This window comes from Hydractinia symbiolongicarpus, chromosome 2 (genome assembly GCF_029227915.1).
Source record: "Hydractinia symbiolongicarpus strain clone_291-10 chromosome 2, HSymV2.1, whole genome shotgun sequence".
Taxonomy (NCBI): domain Eukaryota; kingdom Metazoa; phylum Cnidaria; class Hydrozoa; order Anthoathecata; family Hydractiniidae; genus Hydractinia; species Hydractinia symbiolongicarpus.
The window spans coordinates 26,043,865-26,069,438 of NC_079876.1; the positions used below are offsets into that span (position 1 = coordinate 26,043,865).

General features: G+C 31.8%; 1 protein-coding gene across 4 annotated transcripts; it reads right to left on the reverse strand.

Annotated features, from left to right (window-relative positions):
* Nucleotides 1–247: 247 nt before the first annotated feature.
* LOC130630384 (glutamyl aminopeptidase-like) lies at nt 248–25,438 on the reverse strand. Of its 4 annotated transcripts, none has more exons than XM_057443869.1 (20): nt 25,050–25,438; nt 13,624–14,092; nt 12,690–12,975; nt 12,264–12,384; nt 11,110–11,264; nt 10,595–10,708; nt 9,689–9,823; nt 9,384–9,449; nt 8,774–8,839; nt 7,910–8,091; nt 7,303–7,406; nt 5,642–5,775; nt 5,513–5,568; nt 5,082–5,232; nt 4,728–4,807; nt 4,256–4,366; nt 2,142–2,309; nt 1,757–1,900; nt 1,505–1,586; nt 248–1,101 (listed from the first exon to the last, which is right to left on the reverse strand). In XM_057443869.1, the coding sequence occupies exons 1-20, from the start codon at nt 25,234–25,236 to the stop codon at nt 955–957; spliced, it is 2,958 nt and encodes a 985-aa protein (XP_057299852.1). In that variant the 5' UTR covers nt 25,237–25,438; the 3' UTR covers nt 248–954. The 4 variants fall into 4 exon arrangements, with proteins under 4 accessions (XP_057299852.1, XP_057299853.1, XP_057299850.1 ...); XM_057443870.1 differs by lacking the exon at nt 25,050–25,438 and adding an exon at nt 17,149–17,225; XM_057443867.1 differs by lacking the exon at nt 25,050–25,438 and adding an exon at nt 16,072–16,276.
* Between the last annotated feature and the right edge of the window lie 136 nt (nt 25,439–25,574).

Genomic DNA, 25,574 nt, shown 5'->3' on the forward strand with positions numbered 1-25,574 from the left:
CCTTTACATTGACCCGTCATGAGATATCTTCCGCAATGAAATTTTGTTGTGTTTACGTTGACTTTTTTATATCAGGATAGTGTGAACTACACATGCGTCAAAACTTTGTACACATGCGTAGTAACGTTTCGAGCATGCGCAATAGATTCATTTCGGGTAAATCGTGTTTACGTGAATATTTTGAGGGCGAACTAAAATTGAGTTTCAGTTCTCCCGAAATCATGTAGTAAACAATAACAAAGACAAGAAGACGAGATGAAATTTTTATTTCGTCAACCGAAATGAAACTGCATGTAAAGGCTCTAGAAAAAAAAATAAGTTGTCAAGCCTCATAAACACAAAACAAAGTTATTCACAACGTTAAAAATTACAAACTACTTTACAAGTTTAACAAGAATTATTACATTAGGTTCACGTGTTCTAGATTTAGGTAATTACAAAAATTATATCTCAATTTTCGCCTCTATTTGGTATGAAACTTTGGGAATGCGCTGAGTGGCGTTTTCAGTTATTTAACAGGTACAGGTCAATACAACGAAAAAATAAGGGTTATGGAAGGTTATGAGGGATACGTGCAACATTAATTTCTACGAAAATACAAAACATAAAAACTCTAAATTAGCTCAAAAAAATATATAGCTTCGTCGTAAAATACGCCCTAATATACACAATCAATTTCCGGCTAATTACCGCCCACTTGTTTCATTTTCTGTTATTGCTTCAAAAAGCAGTACTTATAGATAGAAGTAATAAACAATAGAAAATACCCTTTGTTCTTCAATTTCCAAAATTTATCTTGATAGAAATTTCCAAGCGACTCGCATAATTCTTTTAAAATATTAAAAACGCTTGGGTATAGAATCTATTTAAATCAGAAAGCATGAAAATTGCCAATATCCAACGCTCTTAAACATTTCCAACGCCCTACCATTTATCCGACGCCCTACCACGTTTTTATACTTGTTTTGCCAACCACTTTTCAATGGTTTCTTCGTTGGCGTTTAACCAAGCGATGGTGGCTTTAATCTTCTCTTCTGATTGAGTTACAATACGTTTTGCAGTTCCCAAGTCTGTTATTTTCGTGCTAACAAAGGCTTTCAACTAGAAAATATTTAAGATTTTTAAAACATATTGAGACCTATTACAAAACGTGTTTTATATGGGAAGTGTTACATCAGATATTTGAAAAACATATTTCTACAAAATAGTGAAAAGTATAACCCCCTTTCCCAATACAACGCCGGCTCTGTTTACCCTGATTTATTTGACCCTCGGACATTTATGTGATACGCTTCAACAAGTAAATTTAGTTAGTCACTTGAGATCACGTGATGTTAACAAATGTAAATGTCCAGTCTGGTACAGTGTGACAGGTAACTGCAGAGAAACTGATCAAAATGAAATTCATTCCGGCTAGTTTACCAATCCGGTGACTCAATCTAGTGAACCAGACCATTTCGTCTGTTATAAACATTTCTACAGAAATAAATATTATGTTTATTACCTCATCGAGTTCGTACTGTGTGGTAAATCCTGAAGTTACACTGCTAAATATTCTCCTCATTGTAAAGAAGGATTTGGAGAACCTGCAAAAAACAAAAAAAATAATTAGGTTTTGATTAAATTGTGTGCCGCGGGTTTACTTAGTTTTACAGGCATCATTTGTCAAGTTTCCGGTTCATAAAAAAATAATTTGAGCAAGTGCCCCAGAATCGTTTGGACATGTAAGGATTGTTTTTAATCATAAAACATGTACCTCTGAGATATCTGTGACCAGTTCTCTTTTAAGAAGTTCCAAGCCATGTATCTGCCATTACTGTTGCTATTGGAAACATAACTGAAAACATACGAAGCATCTTGCGACTTGACTATTGACTCGTTTAAACCCATCTGAAGATATCTGGATTCAGAAAAATACAAAGTTATATTTTATGTTATAGGTATGTACTTGCTAAAAATGTGCAACTCTAAAAACTCAACAATTTTTTTAACCTATGATACTAAGACATTAGTGTGTGACACTACGGTGTGTCATTTTTTAAAATTATTAAAGCTCGGAACAAAATACCCGCTGTGAGAGTCGCCATAGAATACTTTTTCATGAATTTTAGAAAACAGTTAAAATTTAACAGCGTCTTTACCTGTTGACCATCCAAGGTTCTTGTATAGCAGACATGCCGTACATAAGTTTAGTTTTCTCAGTTGCAATTTTATTGTTAAGGTATCTCTGGTATAGAAAGTTCCATTCTTTTTCTCCGCCGTTAAGCACACCGTAATAGTAAACCATACTTCGAAAATCTGCATGAATTCTGTAGTAAAAGTGTGTACTTACAACGATGAAAATAAAGGCCGCAACGACGACCAGGACAACGACAATGACAACGACGACAATGACAACAACAACAACGACGACGACGACAAGGACAATGACAACGACAACGACGACTACAAGAACGACAAGGACAACGACGCCGACAACAACAACGACAAAACAACAATAGGAAAAATATATAAGAAAAACAACAAAAAGAACAATAAAAAACAACTTGAGGAAATGAATTATTGCACAAAAAATGTTGCGGAATTAAAGAAGGGGCGAACAGCCGCGGCACGGCTGCTGATTGAAAATTCATGATGCCAGAGATAATCCCAGAGACCAAATCCGCTGGTCTGGAATATCCCATAAAATTTTAACAATTGTTTAGTTTTTGCTGTTTTTATATCAAAGGGGTAATAAATTAAAGCTGTTTGTTTAAAAAAGGTGAATTTATGGCTTAAAACTTTGCAGCACAACAACACAGTATTATACTTATATTATACCTAGAACATCTGTTTATAGAAGTTTGTTACAAAATACCAGTTTTCACTTTTATCCTTGAATGCTGAATCATTCATTTTATGGTTCAGTATTTTTACACATTTGCCAAACTGGTGTTTATATTCAAACAATATAAGATCTTTCTCTGTATTGTGTTGGCAACGAATCGATGATCACACTGTTTTATGAAAAATAATAAACAACACAAAAGTTTAAGATTAAAATAGCAAAAATGCTATTAGCTGAATAACACAACGAAAATATTTTTATTTTTATTACTGAACTTAATAATTCATGAGTAAAGATAAAGAAAATAGAGAGTTCTAAACAAAGCTGAGACCGCCATATTGCACGTTCGATTTGTTGTTGAAAGTTTCCGGTCTGTGTAATTATCAGATTTGACGCTATCTCATCACAACAAACTTTATCGTTTGAAGTTGGATGTATGTTGTGAAAAAAAGCGAACCAAATTACGAAAAAAATATTACTTTTGGCTGTGACAGATGTTTATAAAGTTCCAAGAAGTATTAACGAAGGTTATAAAATGCTGGCACTACGATTGTATGTAAAATATATTTGGTTATCTTGAGTTAAAGATCTTATTTTTAATATTTATTGGTAAGTACATCTCAAACTTGCTTCTTTTTTATCCACACAACCATAAAAACTTTGTAAAAATGTTGCTAGGAAGAAATCTGGATATTTATCTATGAAACATAGTTATTTGTGTGTCGTTATAGTAGTTATTTTATGAGATTTTGGGATTAAGACGTTCCTTAATTCTTGCTACCTCGCTTAAAATTTATTTTGTGGCTGCCACAAAAAAGTTTTTTTGTTCGCCTCTCCTTTAAAGATTGCGAATTTGACCAAAATCCGCAATCTTTTCTTCCGCAATTCCTAAAAAATAAAATAAAATTCGCAATCTAATTTTGTCGATAATTTGCTAACAGGGGAAACCCTTCAATTAGTTGCAATCTAATTTTGTCGATAATTTGCTAACAGGGGAAACCCTTCAATTAGTTGCATTGAAATAAAATAAAAATAAAAGGAACAAATGACTAAGATTTCGTAGATCGTGGATAAAATTCACGGATCATTCAATTTGCAATTTTAAATTCCGCAATTTCCTGACACAATATCAGATCCGCAATGTTTAATTCCGCAATATCATGGTTGTATTGCCAATTCGAAATCTTTAGTTTCGCAATTTACGATTTTTTTTTTGACCATGAGTTCGCAATATTTAAGTCCGCAATCTTTTCTTGCGCAAACTTTTCTTTCCTAAGGTAATACCAAACAACAACAACAACAACAACAACAACAACAACAATAACAACAACAACAACAACAACAACAACAACAACAACAACAACAACAACAACAACAACAACAACAACAACAACAACAACAACAACAACAATAAAAACAGTTACTTACGGTTTGGTACCATTACTATCAATAAATTCTTTAAAAAGTTTGGAAGCCTGAGTTAGGCAACCCTTATGTCCATTAGCACATGCAAGACTGACGATCAACACCTGCAGATACCTAAACAAAGCGTTTCGCTTTTGTAAATACAGTTGTAGTAACTAGACTGTTATAGATCAACGGAATTCATAGCACCTACTACTTTACTATCAAGTTTAAACATACAACAAATGAGTTATATAGGAACAAAGGTAGCAAACCATTAGCTTCCCTAGTGTTGTAAAGATGATTAGTGATGTGTGACTCGTGTTAGAGAGATAGAATCAAATCTACCCGACTCGTCATTTTTTAACAGTTGGGAAGCTTTTTAGTCGCAGAGGTTTTTTTGTTGGTTTCTTTTCAAAAAGTTTTATCGCGAATAACACTAACAACAAGAGTACAGTATCTCTTGGAGGAATTCCTCAAGAGTTCAGTCACCAACCTATCCATGTGCTTTTGGTTGAGTTTTGTGGTGAAGTTGTACTTCGCATAAAGTGCGGAAACTTTTTTCAACATGTATTTCTAAAACAACAAATATAGCCGATATCCTAATCAGGCATTTATATATTATAACGGCTATTCACCTTAACAATGTTGCAGTGTGGTGTTAGAAATACTAATTTTTGAAACAGCCACAGAGTAACAATTCGAAATAAAAATGTAAATAAAAAAATTAATTGCAGGTAAATTTTTCTTAAAGTTTCGAAACTCACTTGGGTTTGTGGGACAGCAATTGCTTAATAACAAACAAATAAACAAAAAACAAAAAAACAAACAAACAAAACAAAAATCTTACACTGTAGAGCGATAAAGCAGGTTTTGTTCGTGTGAGAACTGACGGTATGTAACTAATTGAACCACTTGCAGCTTTCCATGGTAGATACTCCTCTTCTTTGTCGATGTAACTGAGCAAGTCTAAAGCTGTCTCGTAAGTCAATTTACCAGAACTAAACGAGGATGTAATATTATACGAAAGCAGGACACGCATCATTTCTAAAAATAACTTGATAAAGATATTTAAATATAGAAATATTATTGAAGATTTTATTGCTAGTATGAAAAGTGAATGTTACGCCCTGAATGTTGATGAAAATATCCATACACACGCCCTTTAGGTTACAAGCTTTTGACCTTAAAAATATTTTCTTCGGGCCTTCCTTTCAGTACCACTACAGTATTTTAAAGTTAGATCAACATAAATTTCTTTAAAAAATCACGTTCCCCTACCTTGCTAATGCAAATGCGTCAGATAAAATACCAGCTCTATCCGTTGCATCAAATTTCTACAAAGAGTCAAAAACTGTATAAAAAACATTCAACAAAGTACGTTTAAGAATAAATGACAAAAAAACATACCGTATGATCATTCATCAAAACATTTTTGATATTTTTCCATCCTTGTTGGTCATAATTCACTCTGTAAAAGCCATATTGACCAACGTTCCCTTTTATGACAAGATCAGGTGATGAATTAGGAAGGGTAATTGCTCCTAAAGTTAAAAATTCATTTCAATTATCATTTAAACTCTAGATTTTAACTATTATTTAAACTCTATATACATTGAAACCTCATTACCTTTCTACAGCGGACACTTTACTTAGAAACAGATGAGAGAAATCTGACAGCCAAGCTTCTATGCAACGCACAGTTTTCTTACTACTCTGTTCGTGTAATATAGTCAACTTTTAAATCTACTTATAGCAATACATCTTTATGCTTATTCAACTTATTCCACGAGTTGCAATTTTGGATTCAAGATGTTTCCACAACATTAAGACCCATTCATTGAACAATTGTGATCATGGCATATAAACGTTTAGCACTGACATAACCAGAGGATGTTAGATAAACTAATTTTAGAAAAAACGATTTGCAGGCTGCTACGACAATTCATTAGGGGAACAAAGGCTAGGAAATTTTTTTGAATTAAATTCTGTAATTAATAGTAATTCTGTAAAAGAGTTACTTTTGCTAATATGTCAATTAATCTCAATTAATTTTTCTCGTGAATGTCTTTTATAGCTACGTCCAGCAATTCTATAAAATTAGTTACACATGATTATCTTTATTAATGTCAAAGGAATTCAATGCAGCTGCATCACCATTTTTTTGTATTTTCATTAACTAGAGCCGATAACTTGACCTCACACATCTAATCTTTGTCAGTGTTGGTACCTGTTACTTTTCTGGGACATTTTCATGCGCCTCATCATGTAAAGCCACTTCTATGCATCGATTTATGTTTTATCCCCTTTATTTAAGAAATATTTATTGTTGTTTCAGTTCAATAAATTAACTGCTTTCTAAACTTTGTATAAAAATAAAAGCGTGTAAAACAATTTTGTTTCAAGAAGATCCAAACAAGGCCTAGAGAAATTGAAATATTGAAACCTCACAGTGGGTGTAGAGTTAAAATATTTTAAAATACAAATTCATGTAGTTTCTGTAAGAGCTTATTTTCATGTTCTTCAATGCGTATTTCTTTAGGTAGAATGTTGTATATAGGTCTACTTTAGAAATAAAAACTATTCTGAGCTGCTTTTGTTCTAACTTTTAGTAACTTTACCGGAAATCCCGTTGTTTCTTCAATATTTAGTATGTTACATAATTTTGAAATACATGTGCATAGGTGGTGGAAATTCGAACCAGCTGGCATGATCGATGTGTAATGAGGGTTGGTTGGTTACCTTCAGAGTTAAGGTATCCGCTTTATTACATTTTAGTCTTCCTTGCTTACAACCAACTTAACATGAAATGTAAAAAAGGCTGCACATGGTGAAAAAAATTGATAGAAAGGTTGGAAATTATTGTTTTCTAACAGAAAACAGAAAAAAAATCTTTACTTATTTGCACAATTGAAACTATTTACAAATTTTCATGCATTACCCCAATGATTCTTTACCCCCAAATGAAGGATTAATTTTTAATATTTCCTACATCCCAGAAATGACCGCCTAGTTAGAATTGGAAAGAGGTCACGCTATGCCTTGTGCAGAGTTTCTCTCATTTCACTTACCGTCACCCATGCGCATCATCTCTGTCTTTTGTTCTCCCACTTGAACATTATTAATGTCACTGATGTTATAAACTTTGTACTTGAATGGAATCATCCATTTGTAACTACAAATAATGAAAAAAAATTATAAAATAATCTTTTGTGAATTTCTAGGCTTTCATTTTACATCTTCACAGAAAAATGGAAATCACTGAAAAACTAAAAAACAAATCAAAACAACCTGATTTATCTCTTTGTAACGAAACTGAATAAAAGAGTTTCTATAGATTTTAGGCAAATTTATATTTTAAAAATTTGAAATTACGTTGTTCCTGCTGCCTTAACTTTTACACAGGAATCAAAGAGTCATAAATTTAAAGGTTTTGGGCTAACACAGAAGAATCAAATTACTACGACGGATTCTAAAAAAAGAAAAAGAGACTTTAAAATTTATTTACACTGACTTTTATTTTATTGAGAAAGTTTTTAGCATTAACTTGGGTATGAGAAAACATAACCCACTCCGACTAATTCACTAATTTTGTCCTTGAAAGTAAAATTATATTTTTTAGGCTGGACTGTTAATTAAGGATGGGCTTTTAATAGAGAAGACAATCAAATTACTTACTTGAATGGTGATGTAAATTTCGATTTACTCAAATCTGGATTCGGATCAATTAAAAATCGTTTCTGTGTAAGCTTATACGAACTAGAACTTTTTTCAACTTTAACAACAGGGAAACCCATCTGCAATATCCAGGTACTCATTATCTCAGATACGTTATAATCTTTGCCATTGAGTTTCGATGCCTACAACATGCCATATATGTATACATTATTCATTTAAGATAAAGTGTGATAAAAATTTAGTGTAATGAAAAATGCTTTGAGGCAGGAAAACTTTAAAACGTTTGCAATTTTCAAATCTGCAATTTTCTGCAATGCATATTGAGACATCACTATGCTGTAATAACTATGAATGTTTTAATTTGAAATAAAAAAATGACATAAAAATTTACATTTGTCTGTTTCTAGATTAAATTTACAAATCGAGGTGTAGTCCAGTGTATTCATAAACCGTTCAATGGCTATTTACAATTGGAATTTATCCTGAATTTTCCGATTCATTAGAAAAGTTAACTTTTTGTTCAAAATATGAGACTTCTAAACCACTTTAAGTTGTGAAGAAATAAGGTTTTATTATTATTATATTTCAAACCAACTTTGAGAATTCTGGATTACTTTATTATTACTGAAATTATTTAGCCTGGATAGTCTTTTCAGTTCCTATTGGTACTGCTATCAACGAGGGTCCTGCAAAGGAGGTCCTAGCGCATTTAAAGCTCCCATTTGAGCTACGAAGGTCGTGCAAGCACAGCAATCGTTCAACTAGACAACCGCCTAAGATATCAATCCTATTCTCAAGCTGAACGCTAAGCAGAAAGGATAGATTCACACTTTTATAGCCTCTGGTAAATCATACCACACATACCTCTGAAAGAGCATCCCACAAATCGTTAGTTTTTGCATTAGCGTAGGAATATTTCTTCAAATATATCTAAACATATTGTACACATATTAAAGCTCTAATACACATAAAAATAAACAAATATCTACTTTGCTTGCCTTATCCAACTATCGAAAGGTGTTAAATTTTGGATGAAATAAAATTTTTCGGTATAATGTGCGATTTAAAAAATATTTTGTGAGCATCAAGTAGTGATTTTCTTTGCAAGGGTTGCAGTAACTTTTTTAAAAATATATATATCTTTTTCAATTTCTAGGTTAAAGATTTCTTGCATGTTATAGCACGTCCCTGTTTTGCGTTACAAGTAAACAAATACAGAAAAATTTATAATTTGTAAGAAAAAATACTTCTCATCAGCATTTTTTTGTAAAATGAAATATCCCAGAAATATTCCAAAATAATGCAATAGCAAAATTAAACACTCACAGAAAATGAATGTTTCTGTTACTCAAAGTATCGTATTTGCGAAATTTATTACCTTCATATGGTAATGTCCAATTAATTTAGAAAAACTTCAATCCTGAACAAATTTAATCCGTCAAAGAAGAGATTACGAAAATCAAAAGAAACTTACACTTAAACCCTGCCTGAAAACATCATTGCCAATAAAATCATCCAACATACGTAGAATTGATCCTCCCTAAATTAAAATGTGAAAAATATAATAAAATTTTTTGATATGATCCGTTCTGCTTATTTTTGCTTAGTTGAAATTGAGGAAATTTGATAATATCATCAACTTTTTTTTGCAGGAATTAATTAACTCTGTCTGACTTCAACTGTTTTGCACATTTTTGATTTTAAAGAACTTTATAGCTTTACAATAGCATCAGCATCCTTGATCATTAAATGGCATGTAAACATTTCCAAGCCTTATACCTTTGCATATGATATGGTATCAAAAATTTCATTAATTTCATCTGGATGTTTGACTTCAATGTATATTGGATGTGATGTTACTAATGCATCCAGTGAAAAAGCTCGGTCCATGTCGGTTATTACTTGAAAATCTAACTAAAAATAAATATAAAAAATAATTGATGATGTATTGATATTAAATTTAACAACTAAATATCATTTTCTATTTTTTTCATGGGATTTTTATGCAATAAGGCTTAAAATTTAACAACAGTATGGGATTAGCATGACACTGGGATTAGCTTGACTTGGATCAGTTAAGACATAGTCACGAAATTGTAAATTGAACAATATTTTTTTCAGGAAGTACAAATTCTAAAGACAATAAAAATAAAATAATTTCTGAAAATGGAAATAAACTTCGCCGGTATGTATCTTTGATCACTTGTGGATTAATTAACAAAAAAATGTGCTTTTTACACAAGCTTATTTAGGTTCAGTGGACTCTATTAAGGTAAATAGAGAGATTCTAATTGTATGATGTCCACTCAACATTTACACTATTCAGGCCAGGGTTTTTGGAAGAATTACATTAACGAGTATATTGAATTCTCAATGTAAAATACTATAGGGGCTCTAATAAACGCCTAGTCTGTTTTAATAAACAGTTTAAAAAGTTTTCCTCACTCAAGCAATTTATTTGTGATGAATTTTTGTTAGAAATTTAAGTAATGTCAAAAAATTAGTTTTTTAATAAACAACTTGTTTCTGTTAAATGCCAATCCCCAATGAGCCTCTACAAATTTTAAATATTACACCTGGGGTATATAAGGTACATATTCCAGGAGAATTTAGGTACATATTTTTACAATTTTGCAAAAATTTTGCAAAAAAACAACACAATTCTGTTAAATTTCAACTACTTACTGCGTTCCAATCACTTTCAGTATAATTCACTCCAAGATACTCAACGTATGATGCAAAACCTTCATTAAGCCATAAGTCAGACCACCATTCCATTGTCACAATATTTCCGAACCACTGACAAAAAATAAAAAACAATTTTTTTAAATATATATTGTTTAGGGTTCTTCATGTTTCCAATCTTATCAGAGGCCTAATACATAGACTGAGTTGTTAATGATAAAGTGCCAAGAAAAGCTCTTAATATTAAGCGCTTTTTCCAATGTTTTGTATTTTCAAACACAATAAATGTAAAATGTTAGGTCAAGAATTCTTTCTAATACAGCACATCAACAATTTAATTTTAGTTTTAAAATAAATTTAAACAACAGATTGAAATGCATTTATAAAGAGTGATGGTGAGTTTTAAGCTATCACACCCAAAAGTCACTTAGGCACTTTATTATTAAGGATCAATTCAAGAAAAATAGCTATCAATCACTAACAGTAGCACCGCTCAATGCATAAATATAAATTACCTGATGAGCCAGCTCGTGAGACACCACACTTGCTATATACATTTTATTGGAAATAGATGATGCAGAATTATCAAACAATAAGGCCTTTGCACGGTATGTTATTAGTCCCCAATTTTCCATGGCACCAGCTGCGAAGTCTGGAATCGCAATCATATCTGAACAAAATAAAACTCGGAAAATTTAACTTTACCATCAAAATATAAAAATATAATTAAAATATGAAAAAAATATTGAATATGATAATCTTATATAAACATCTTTCATATATGCATTTGTATAAGAATGATAATCACTAGCCTAATTATGTCCCCTTAACCTTTAATCAACCTTCTTCTTTTAATACAATACGTTGGCAAAGGTATGAAATTCACCAATTTTTCTGTGTATACAGATGCTTTTTAATTACTTTTTTTAAAGTACTCTGCACATTTAGTCCTTTCCCTTTACTTGCAAACTTAAATTCATATAAAGCTTTAAGCTGGGTTGCACACTTAACTGTAACACATCATAATTGTTTATAATAATAACTTATTATTACAACATATTCTTTCATTCATTTGTCACTGTTTTATATTGTCTTTTTCATTGTATATGTTTTTCTACCTATTCAATATTTATTGCTTTGTGTGCTGTCGCCATGGAAAAAAGGGTTTGTTAGAAATTGCTCAAAATTTCTTGCTTTGAATACTCAATCTACCTGGTGAGCCAATTCATGTGATACTATGGAATTTATACGCTGTTTGTCAGTTATGGCTGAACTTTTGTTGTCATATAATAGTCGACTCATGCGGTATGTAACTAGACCCCAGTGTTCCATTGCCCCAAATGACATTTCGGGAAGAGTTATCATATCTAATAAAGTAAAGCATTTTGTTTTAGTGTGTTATAAACTGAGCATAACTGTTTTAATGTTATGTAAAACCATCCAACTTCAAAATTATTTCCGCTTTACTCTATTTCTTTAAAGTTGTAATGAAAAATGTTTTTAGATTATATTTAAAATTTGATTCTCCAGCTTTTGAAAAATTTGAAATTTCAGGGATATTCAACAATGGCAAAAGCAATCAACTACGTCATTTTTTTTTAAGGTAATGAAACTAACAACAACAACAACAACAACAACGACAACAACAACAACAAAAAATGATACATACCAGCTTTAGGAAGTGGGTAAGGTACTTTGTAGTACTGTTCGAAAAATGGTAATATTTCTTTTCCAACTTTCATAGCATAATCAATCTGATCTATTTGATCTGCAGGAGCGTAATAGGTCATCTAAACACAATCTCTCAAAAAATCACACATAAACCATTTTAAATTATGAATGCAGTTTATCCATTATTAGTTGTCTTAAAAAATAATTTTGATACAAGATTAACATTCTTATTTAACACTGTGTAGTTAGCTTTAATAGATTTTTTTAGGAATCATAGACAAAAAAGGCAATATACTTCAATATTAATCAAATCGTACATACTAAACAGAATCACTTGATCTTTTTTCAAATTTATTTTACTTTTTTTACAAACATGAGCAAGTAATAGATATAATTACAAATCGCAAGTGTGTACGTTAGTTACCTTCACTGGGTTGGATGATTGCGTTGTTGTTGTTTTATTAGCAAAATCACATATCACAAATACAAGTAGATAGGTAGGCATTACAGGAGATTTTTCAAAAACGGTACGTAATTTTGCACCCGTATCAACTTTTGTAGTCTTTATAATTGGCATGTTACTTAACGCAATATAACCAGTCGTGTATTCCATAGTTATGTTAAAGGTCGCCTTCATAGCAGGTTCATCAAAGCAAGGAAATGCTGTTCTTGCATCTACTGGCTCAAACTGTGTAGCAGCCACTAATCTACTATAATGCGAAAAAAACAGCGTAAAATTAGTTTTCAGAACAATATGCATGAAAATATTTTTTCTAGTAGACATTAAAATAATGTGGGACTTTTTTTGAATATTTTAAGAACGAAAAATAAAATTTAAAAAGACTTGTTAGCCAACTTTTTAAGCTCTATAACATATAAGACCAATATGATTTTATACTTTGGGTTTTCCTTAACAAGAGCTAAATGTCAACTTAAAGATCGCCCAAAATCTGAAATGGGACCAGGTTCTTTATCCTTGGACAAGGTTTTTTATAATAGAGAAAATACTGGAAAAGTTTGTTGAAGCAACTTAAAAATCTTTTTTACTAAGTTTTTTTTCCCCTATAAAAAACACTCACGTTTTAAAAAAAGTTTCTAGTGATATTCACAAAGTAAAAAAAAAAGTAAATTGTTACCAAGTACATTCTTGTGAAGGCAAACAAATAAACTCAAAATAAACATTGTGATTTTTGAAATTGTTAAACATCCAAGTACAATGACTGAAAGACAGATCTTTTTACACTTGGCATTTTTGCAAACAAATTAAAATCACTTAGTAACTAAAAAAACAAATATTTTCCATCCTAGCTATATTCCTGGTACTTTCATCCTAGCTTTAAGTACCAACAACAACATACTCCTTTCCATCCTTAGCCTTGTAAGTTGACCGGTAGAAACCCTTTAAGTCTTTTCTCAACTTGTATCTTGCATTGTAGTCCAATTGGTAAATTCCCACTGGCATTTCTTCATGCATCTCAGTAACATAGTAATGATTTTTTGGAAACAGAAACTGTTTCTTAAACGGTACTACTTTCTTGTTTTTATCCTTGATAACACCATTAATCGAAATAAATGACGAAGCATGAACGATAAAGTATTTGGTAGGCTTTGTAACATTGACTGTTACATTGGCTGTCACAGCAACATCCCCAAAGCTCATATCAACTTTTAATACTACATCATAATGCATCGGATTGACATATTTTGGTAATCTTATGTCATTAAAAGGACCAATTCCATGAGTCGGGGTAATTGTTGAGTCAGTTTTAGTTACTGTCCCTGTCCCGGTTCCTGCTGTAGTTTGAAGGCGAGATCTTTCATTAGCCCCTATAAAATAAAAATCTTGAAAAAAATTTGGGCAGGAAAAACAAGCACTTTTATGCATAATGGAATATTAAATTGAATGTTATATACACACTATGTATATGTATATATAAAACAAGATTTTCAAATCAACACCTTGTTTAAAGTGCCTTCTCCTTTTCATTTTATAACAATTTTGAGAAAGCTCAGTTTTTAACTACAGCAATTATGAGATTATAAGAGCAAAGTATTTTAATTTGCTAATTTATGCAAAATATTTTACAAAGAAGAAAATACCATGTTTACTTTTTTTTAATTCTACGATGCAGCCTAGGCAAAAGATTTTGTGTTACTGTAGAATGCAAAAACCTTATAAAACTATGTTTTTTTCCTAAAGGTTGACCCGCATATTTTTTTTAGATGTTACTAATTTTATCTTCATTATCTTCCTAAATTTGAGATAAACTCAGTACGTTTTTTTTCAGAGAACTAATGTGTAATTTCTTAAGGTAAATTTTTTTAACAGCCTCTAATTTTAACAAACACACAACAACAAAAAAACGGCAAGTGAATGGCAATGCTGCTCTTTTTTTTCCAATTTAACAAATTTGCCTAATGACTGTTGCTCATGTGCAAATGTGTGGAAATCGCAATTAAAAAGACAGTCACGACATGACCTGGATAGTTAGGCCTGCATATGTACTTATCTTACACCACTTGAGACCTAAAAAAGATAAAACCCCACACCTTTTTCAGGTATGATAAGATTTGTAAAATCCCATATTAATAAACTTTTTTGCAAAATTTTATATTTTATTTTTGTGCTGTGCCAGGTATTTGAAAAACATTTTTAAAAATTATACTCAAATAATCATAAAAGTAATTGATTTAAACCACTTTAAAAATGTTAAATTAACGATGAGTCTGAGCCAAAACGAAACTATTGTGCTATTGCAATTAAGAAATTTATAAAAATGTGCAAACACAAAAAATAAATATAAATAGATAGGAGATATAAATTAGGAAATATTTTTCCTGGCATGCAAAAAAAACTTAAGTCTAGAAATAATAAAAGTTTATTATATATTTATAAATCAAAATTAGTTTTTACTCCACATATCATTTTATTTTAGGCTATTATTATTATTTTTATTAGTATTCAAAATATTTATTCAGGATAGCCAATCCAGTAATGAAAACACTGTTATCAACTTGGATCTTGTGTTTGGAATGTCTACCCAATTGTGGATTGAACATGGATTAAACAATAATATCTATTTAAATATATGTGAATTTCAACTTTCAGTCTTGATTATATAACTTTTACATCACATAAATTAAGAAACAAAATATCATTTTCTCACAAAATTCCAGAAATAAAAATCTCGCGAAATATTAGGACTTTACCAACTTCGCAAAAATTTCTCACAAAAATTAAATTCAATTTTTAAAAAATTCCTTGCAAAAATTAGTTCACCTTGTTAATAAGGCATATATATAATTTTTAGATCTTCTTATTTTGCAAAATCTTGTGCACTCAGGTAGTCAACAATGCTCCTAAAACATTTATATATTAAAAATGTCTATTTATGATGTTTATTTATATAAAACAGTGTATATCATTATATTTGATTATCTCTATAATGCATCCAGTAAGAAATTTTTAGGTCAACAGAAAAAAATGTCCATTAAGGTATCCTTAAAGGACAAATGTATGGTTTGAATTACGACTTAACACAGTAAAGGACTGTGGTAGAAACCTTATTGATATAATTCTAAAGATAGTAAACAAGAACAAAGGAAACATATTTTGAAATTTTAAAAATTAGTTTGCAATGAATATATTCATTTTATTTTAATGTTTTCGAGAAAAATGCAAATTGTTACTAAGTACATACTAATTTTTATCAAACCTTCAGAATTCTGCATACCTTATTTACGTTACTCATGATTTTTTTACACATGGAGCATTTATCCTTAAAGAGTAACTATATACAATTCACCTTTTTCATCTTTACGTCCCGGTCCTAAATAGGCTGCTGCCAATCCAATTGTAAGACATAGCAGAACAACAAGAATTAAACATAAAAGAAGTGTTCTTTTTGTAACAAAATATCCACTGTCTTTTGATCTGCTTTTTACACCATCAACAATCATAGTCTCTTCAATTTCCAACTTTTCAGATGGTCCCATATTTTTTAAATTAAACTTGAATGAAAAAAAATATTCACTGGTCACATTTTCCAAAAGTTATATATATATAAAGATTATAGGGCCATTGATAGACAACAACTGTTATAACATTGTTTTTGAAATTGCAGTAAAATTGTTTTAAATTATCCAATTGAAGCTCAATAATAGTCAATGTTAAATTTTAGCAGCTTTCAGAATCTTGCGAAGGAATTTATTTTGTTCAAAGGATGTGGATAAAAAATAATACGTTGTCATTCCTCTGAATAAAATAAAAAAAAGCAAAAAGAGTATTTTCCGGCATGGCACCACAAGATTCCGAAAGCTGTTCATTTTTTTTCTTTTCTTATTTTTTTTGATGGTCATAAATTTAAATAAATGTAAACACTTTTTTTTGTTTAATAAATAGAACCTGTTGATAATACCTATTAATTGAAACCTAGATTAGCAAACATATTTCATTATTCTCTTCTATTTCTAACACTTTCATTTGCTCTTTTAACCTCTCAGTTCTATCCCATAACATGGTGAATTCCATCACGAACTGTAGCTAGCTAGCTAGCTAGCTAGCAAGCTAGCTAGCCTAGCTATACACTATGGATATATTAAATTACAGCTATGAATTTGACCCTTTACTAAAGAAGTGTCTGATTAGTTACATAACTATACGATTCCATCACGTAATACTTTTAATAGTTGAAAAACATTAACATTCATATAGTAGCTACCCATTTTGCTTCTCAACCATCCTTATCATTTGGCTATATTTACTACCAAGCAATTAGTTGCAGTGAAAACAAAAGAAACATAAGTAATTTGACACAAAGCTATTTAAAATCATTGAGTATTATTTCGAAATCTCTTAAGAAATATTTTTAATAAAAACATACTTGAGGTTAGATTCATTCAGTTTTTCGGCCATATTTGTTTGTTTACATTTCTTGGCCGTATTTGTTATAAATGTTGTAAATAAATTTTTTTAACAAGATGGTAGTGTCAGTTTGACCATGGTCACTGAAGCACATGGCATCCGAGCCAAAAATTTAAAATCGCTACGGCGTGTGGCGCGGAGAAAAACGGAAAACGGGAAAACAGAGACTGGGCAAATGAATTCCCTTTACTTCTAAAATAGCTAAAAACAGTAGTTATAAGCGCAAACTTTGAATTGAAGGTAACGTCAAGTTTAAAGACTAAATTTTAGGTTTATAGATACACGAGAGGAGAATAAAATAAGTCGTAAAGAACAATTTATAAGAACATAACTCTCGCATTTTCCGAAAAATAAGAGGGAAATAAGCTTCAGGCTCAAATTATCGTTTTAATAATTAAGAAAAAAACATAATCTTACACACCTTTTTATAAACATTTTTTTTAACCTTTTTCTTGACTGATGTTTTTGTATCAATAATAAAAAATAGAATAGCCGTAATTAATTCATTCTAATTCCAAGGTCTCTTTGAGACAAAGCGCGAAGTTTATCTCGAAGAGCTCTGGAGGACGAGAATGGTCGCTATACCATTTCAGATTCTAAGCTTTCAATCCTCAATAGAGTGCTTTCTGCATAAAAAAGGCTTCAGTCAGTATTGAAAAACCAGCAACCAAGTTAGTTAAGAAAGTAGTAGCGTACACACTTTCTTTTATAGATTACCAAAGTTCTAACCAGATATCCGCGCCGCCTTGGATATCAAAAAGCGAAAAATTGCTTTGAGAACGAGGTTCATTTGCGCTAAGAACATATCAGGCAGCTAAAAAAGAATCCCTGGGAACGAGTGGGAGAAGGCCTCGAAATTGATGTTGAGAAATTGTTAAAAAATTAGTCATTGTAAGAACATTCGGTCACTCTTGGAACCTTTTGTTACCGATAAAGTACGAATGAGCGTGATGGCAAAAGCACGTCGTTCCAAGCGCAGCCGTCTTCTCTTGTATTAAAAAGTAAACAAAAAACCACTGGGAAGGAGGGTGGTGCCATGGATCCTTCTTACTGAACTAAGAGTCTAAAAAGAGGTTAAACGGAGGTGTTTACCTTTGAAATACGCCTGGCAATATCTATGGCAAACATTACAGTAGCGGTGTAATTTTTCGTTTCCCTGACAACTCATCGTAAACAATAACAATACATATACTAAATCCAACGTAAACATAATAACGCTGTACAAATTCTTATATGATTTTGAATTCCAGAACCAGCTTGAGTGTCTGACACTTTTCGAACAGATTTTCTTCGCGTTGTGATTTTTGTAATTTTAGCCGTGGATCATTTGTAGTGTTATAAAACCTATTCTCACTTAATCTGTCATTTCACATCACGTGTTCTCCTTATTTCACACTCTCTCACAGTTTTATAACATTCCTTACAGACTTTTTATATTGGCTGTTCGTTATTGTTTACGTAAGTGCTTTTTTTCAAGGCTGAAGCAGTTTGTGAGGAGCAACAGTCACCGAAGTAAGCAAATGAAAAAATAGAACAAATGGAATTAATTATATAAAAAATACAGCAGTAGTTTTTGAGACTTTCTTTGTGCTAAAATTCATTCAAGTTTTATTTTGGTTAAAATACACCTTTCTTGTTGGAAAAAAATTGGAAAAAAATTGTTTTGAAAACGAGGCTATTCTTGGAAAGCGCGACTATATAAAGGGTTTGACCATAAATTCAACTCGGAATTGAGGCACTTAACGAACAGAAATATTTACGAAATTACGTAATTTGTTGTACCTTTTGCTAAGGAACTTAGGGATAAGAATCATTTCTAGCATCGACCTCTTTAATTGACTTTGACATAATTAGGAAATTCGGGAAAGGTCTATTTTCTTTAATTGACTTTGACATAATTAGGAAATTCGGGAAAGGTCTATTTTGATTACGACTTGTTCACGCCCTAACTAAGCACTCAAACACCAACCTCGATTCCATGGGCTGTAATGTTTTTTGATATTTGGATTATCAAAAAATACTACAGGCCCTTGTATCGAGGTTAAGCAAGCACGTAAATTTCGTCTTTGAGGGAAGAAAGTCAACAAGCAAAAAGTAAGCAACTGTTGAGTCTGTAAACTTAAACAATATTAAGCATTTGGCAAAAATTGCTTATAAGGAAAAAGCCTGTGGCGGAGAAAGTAGTTCGGCCCATGCATGCATAAAAAATTATGTTTCACTTCCAAAAAGCATAAACTTTAAAACTCAAAAAAAAAAAGGTTTTAAAAAATACACCTGTTTCATTGGCCACGCCCATTTGCTAGACATCGACGGACATTTTAGTAATTAGCAGGTCATTAGCATCGGTATTTTTTTTCTCAATCTTCTGTAGCCAAGAGACTTAACTATAATTTTCATCACATTTTCAATAGGATTGTACAGCTCAATTTTGTCAAAACCTTGTGACACACAAAAAACGATTAAAATAACTTCGTTCCCAATTCATTTTAAAGAGATGGGAAAGTATATCCTTTGAATTATAGCATGATAAGGTCTTTGCGTGAGGTCAGGAGAACCGAATAAAATTTATAGCGTTTGTTTTGATGGGAGATTGCCGTAATAGCTGACGCAATACGACAAAAAGGTTGATATAACTTTTTAGGTACCAAAGACAAATATACATATCCTTGTAAAAATCAACACCCGATCGAACACCTGTATACATTCACAAAATTTTTTGAGAAAGCAGTTAAAAGAAAAATATCAATGAAAAATTTTAATGTTTTAATGACGTCATAAACAACACGTGATTATGTTTAAAGCTTATGCAACCCGAAAATGCAACGCCGTTTCAATAAAAGACAAGAAGCCCTGGGGGCTCTAAGAATTTCCGCTCGCTACCAAAATATTTGATGACAATCTGCTAATTCGTTGTGTTATCGTGCCAAACATTCGAAGAGGTTTGGTGCTTGAAGCTCATAAGATGAAACACACAAGTGACATTACATCTTACAACAAACGCAAACAAAACGAAACGTGTCATAATAAACTCACACTTTAAAAAAAATTGCGAACAAAAATTATAGCCTATCATTCATGGTTGAAAGTCTTCCGATTGAAACGTTTATGGTCTTAAACGGCATTTAGTTGACAAAAAAACAAAATTTTGATGCCACCATCATGTTCAGCATACTTTTTTGATTAACTGTGCCAAATTTTGTCGAAAATAAAGTAGTTTAAATTTTTGGACCAATTTTGGCCTAAAATGACATTTCAGGTGGCAAAAAATCAAAATTGTGATGTCACCATCATGTTCAGCATATTTTTTTTGTGATCTGTGCGAAATTTTGTCGAAAATAAAGTAGTTTTAATTTTTGGGCCAATTTTGGCCTAAAATGACGTTTAAAGTGGCCAAAAATAGAAATTTTGATGTCACCATCATGTTCAGCATATTTTTTTGTGATCTGTGCGAAATTTTGTCGAAAATAAAGTAGTTTTAATTTTTGGACCAATTTTGGTCTAAAATGACATTTAACAAAAAATCAGAGGAACGTGAAATCCCAGGGTCGATTTTTTCTCAAAAAATGCTCCAAAAGAAAAAACGACGGTTTTAAAGAATTTCCTACGCCTTCGGGCGCGGAAATTCAATTACTCGAGCACTGTGGTTTAACCTGAAGGAAGGATGGGGCGAAAATAAAGTGTGTAAAATAAAGGCGATCAAGAAAACAAAACAGACATAATTTATTTTGTTTTTTTCACTAAATTTCCATTTTTATTGTTTGATCTAACAGCTACTATAATTCTCGTCAACTTCGTCCCGAGACTCTCATTGGTTTATAATATGCTCACAAGTCGGCTCCATACCCTCAGCGTAGAAGAGCCCCGGTGAAGATAGGTTGTAACATGAGCTTCTTTGTCTCAAGATCTTCAGTACCGGAGTTACTTATCTTGTGTACATGCATTATTTCGTAAACCCGGGGGCCAGTCACATGAGAAAGCAAAAAAGAAAAGCCCTGGGGGAAAGATTGAAATTATTTGATTTTAATAACAGTTTGTGTTGTACTTTTTCTTATTTTATCTGCTCTTCATATGTCTCTCATCAAAATAAATCGAAATATTTTAGTAGACACAAAAAAAATTGGCCCAGCGAAACTTTCAAAGAACTGTTATTGTTCTAATCGTGTTTCACCTCCCTCACAAAATTAAGCGAATTTTACTTTCCCTCCAACTGTAACTAACTATGTCATATTACCGCCACAGATAAGTATACTATTGCTCTAACATGCTTGCCTGCCACACAAGTCATTTGGCGGTTAGTAGATAGTTATAAATCGGCTGGTAACACTTCAATTTAAGTGCGCAGTAATAGGGACCCGAACCTGCAACATTATGATTACAAGTCAACAGCGCTACCATTATACCATCTCCCAAATGCTGCTACTTTTTCAGCCATTTTGCGTTTACTTTTTAACACATCTTTCTTAGTCTAATCTTTTCTACCAAATAAAAAACCTACTCTACCAGGACTGCAAGTTTCGCAGGTTTTAGTAGTTAGATAGATTGAAGGAGGCCTGTGTAAAAAATGTAATGATGTATGGACTTGAAGCGAGACAGTAAGGAAGAAAGATCTTGATCTTTTAAAAAGGAATGACGTGAGAAGGTTGATGAGTAGCAACAGCCGAAGAGACCAGATGGACTAAGGAGCTGCTTATTTAGAGCCCTAAAGATAATTCAATATTGAGTATTGACTTGGTTGGAGCACTTGGAGAGATTGGAGGACGATAATAGCTTGTGAAATCCTAGAATCTTAATAGCTATTCGGGAAGAACCCAGAGAGGAGATAGGGTCGAAGGTCTTTCATAGATGCAGAAACATTCACTTTTGGTGCGACTCTCGCTGCTCTACTGAAGCACGAAAAGCATTTTGTATCGGTACCCGTACTTATAATATGTCTGAAAAATATACTTTATAACTACAACAGGCTGAAATTTCAGGTTAAAAACAACTGGTCTATTGTTTAGAACAATAGATAAATAAGAATAATGAACAGCCTGGTTTGGCTTTTATATTCTTATATAAAAATCGTGTAGGTGTTGTTATTAGTTGTAAGTGTGTGTTGAAGAAACAAAACAAACAACAAGTACTTTCGAAAATCCCACTAATTTAAATAATTGCCATCACATGTCTATATGCTAATGCTAATAACAATGTTTTAAATCTGAACAGAACTAAAATGAAATAAAGAGTTTATAAACACACGTGTGTTAGTTTTGCACACATTTTATGATGGCTTAACTTTAACTTGCAGAAATTGTCGGGATCTTGCTTTGAGTCACGACAATAATTAATCACATATAGTTCTATATACTTTTCTTGTATATAAACAGCTTAATAAGGCTCACTATTTACATCGCACACATAAAATTACTTCTGCTTGTTAGAAGGCGGCCTCGATCTCTATACGTCACCATTCGCTCACGTAACAACTGCACAGCAGCCCTGCTCACACGGCAGATCACGTGATCAACGAAATAACTCGCGCCAAAACAGCCTGATTAGGATTTTGATATTCTTATATCATGAAATAGTCGTTTAGTGTTTTTAGCTCTTCCTTACTTAGCATGTTAAGTTACATTAAGTTGGGACATTTTAAACTCTTTAGTAGCAATACACATTCAATAGCCGTCCGTTTAAAACTGTTACACACAGCTTTATTTTTTTACGGGTTCGCCGGTCTTTTATATATCGCATTTTGTGTTTCCGTAACACGACCCAACTCTATGTTACAAACAAACAGTTGGACCACGGGTATTATTAATATATATATCGCACATATATCCCAGCCATGGCTGTTCCGTGCACAAAGTTGCAACACGGCTACCATTTTTAAGTACGGCTATTTTTATCATAGAGATGGAATGTAGAGTTCAGGGTTTTTGTTTGGAGAAATCAATAACAATTAATTAAGTTAGGCGCGAAACTTCCTTCTGCCCACCATGGCGTCAGTTGTTACCGTTGATAGCTGTTTTTGTTGGAGATTTGTGTAATTTATTGCATTATTTTTGAATACATTGTTTCTGGGTATATTTAATCTAAATTCCTGAAATTTGAGAAGTTTTTGTTTATCTTGAGTTCTTTACTTTACAAGGATTACAAGTTAATACACGCTTTTTCTCTTTATAAGGAACTTAACATTCTAGGTGACACTGGAGTTGCTGAAAAACATGCTTTAAACAAGAAATGTTGCTTAGAGTTTACTAAGCAGAAAGTGGTCAAATTTTTAAGACTATTAAAAACCCTGCCAAATAGCAGCCTCGTCCCCAGGGTTTCTTGTCTTTTTGACCAACGGCGAAGAAACTGTCAAGTAAGCAGCTTGGACATCAGACAACAGACTCAAAAAATTAACATTTTTCCTCCACAATTGTTTGATTTTAGAGTTTAATCCTTATACCAAACTAAATGATTGGTTCAAAATCAGGAAAATATAAACTGTTCTATAAAATAATATAATAAACGAGCGTCTTAGGGGAAAGAAACTACACAAAGTCAGAAATCAAACCTGGGAATTTATTTTTAAAAATGTGCTGCAAAAATAGTTTGTTTCTCCTATCCATTGATACCAAAGCTGCATAGAAATAGATTTTAGTACAGTTGCTTATAACAAAATACGTGTTATCCAGTTAATAGATTTTTACGAAGAAAGTGATGCGTCTTAAAATAGGTATTTCAGTTAAGTTATAAAAAATGTGTTCGAGTATAAACATAAAGTGTGTTCGAATTCGACTGTGTACAATGCAGATCTGTGTGAGACCAAGGGTAAAACGCCCATATGCAGTCTAGACCTTGTAATCATCCAACATAAAGATATCACAAAGAAATTCCATAAAAAAGAGATATAAATTTATTTTCTGGCAATGCCCAACTCCGTTACTCTTACGACTGCACCCAATGTCAGAAAAGATACAAGATGACCTGTGCACGAGGTTAAAAAACATGAAAAACCCAAAGAAAGTTCGGTATTCTTATTTCGTGATATTTAAAGTTTTGCTCGAAACCAACCTCGTCCATGTGGTTTGTTGTCCAATGTCAGAAGCACTATCGCCTACCTCAAGGCTAACAAGACTCTGTCGTCAGCTTCAGTGTCAAAAAAAGTTAGAGCCCCTGAAGCAAAGTTTCTTGGGTTTAACGTCTTAAAAGCGGAAAAAACACTTTTGACCAACTTAAATTCCAAAGATAAATTCTGCCTAAATATGACGTCAACATAATTAATACCTTTTATTCGCTTGTACTAATACCCGTTTTTTAATAAAAACTTCATTTAAAAAAAAATTAAAAGCAAAAATTAATGATCTTATCTGGAGAAGTATAAAAAAAAATTAATTTAAATTCCTTAAGACTGGTTTTCATTGATGAAAGCGTTTCTAAGGGCTGCTCTTAACATTCAGATCTAGGAGCTCGCAGCTCTTTCTTTTTTTTCTATAGCTATGAAGTCTCAATTTTATTGAATTTAGAAGCCAGCTAATTAAAACATATCAACTTGTAAGCGTCTTTTTAACAACCAATTAAAATACAGAAAACACATCTTGTATCATGTTGTGTATTTAGAGAGCTAACATCATAGGTTGAGAGTGCAGCCAATAACGCTTTAGTGGAAACCGGTCCTTAAGGCGTTGTGTAAATTTAATAGTAAAAATATTTAGTGATACGAAATGTTTAAAGGTCAATAAATAAATAAATAAATAATAATCAAAAAAACCTTAAAATGCTCTTAATTTGTTTTAAAGTTTTGGGTACTAAATAATGTGTTGTTATAAATAAATAAACAAATAAATAAATAAAGCAGATAGATAAACAAATTCGACAACTAAATACAAATTTTACCTTTTAAATCTTTCTCAGTTTTGTCAAGTTTCTTGTCTGTTTTAACATAAAGAGCTAAAAACACGATAGTCAGCACAACCAGGAGGATAAACAATAAGACGAACACCTTCTCTTTTGTTGTATATTTTTTCTTCATGCCACCATCGTTCATTTCAAACTTGGCTGTTGAACCACTAAACGAACTCATCTTCTGTTATCTTCTCTTTCTTCTTCTTCCTCTTCTTTTTTTTGTCTTTTTTAGGACAGTGTGATGCACCTATTGGCTGCTTTATTCTAGATCTGAAATTTTAAATTTACTAGCTAAGATAAGAGCAGTTTATTTACTGTTAACAAGCTTCAACGCATTTGTTTTTCATTGGCAAGCAAGAATTTCCTTTTTGTATTTGTTTAAAGCAAGCAGTTAAATGACAGATGTTTCCAGTCACAAAAACCTGATGTTCATATAATCCAAAAATCACTATGCGCATACGCGAAGCAAACATTAAATGTATTTATTTCAAGATGGCAAATATTTATTTATTTGCC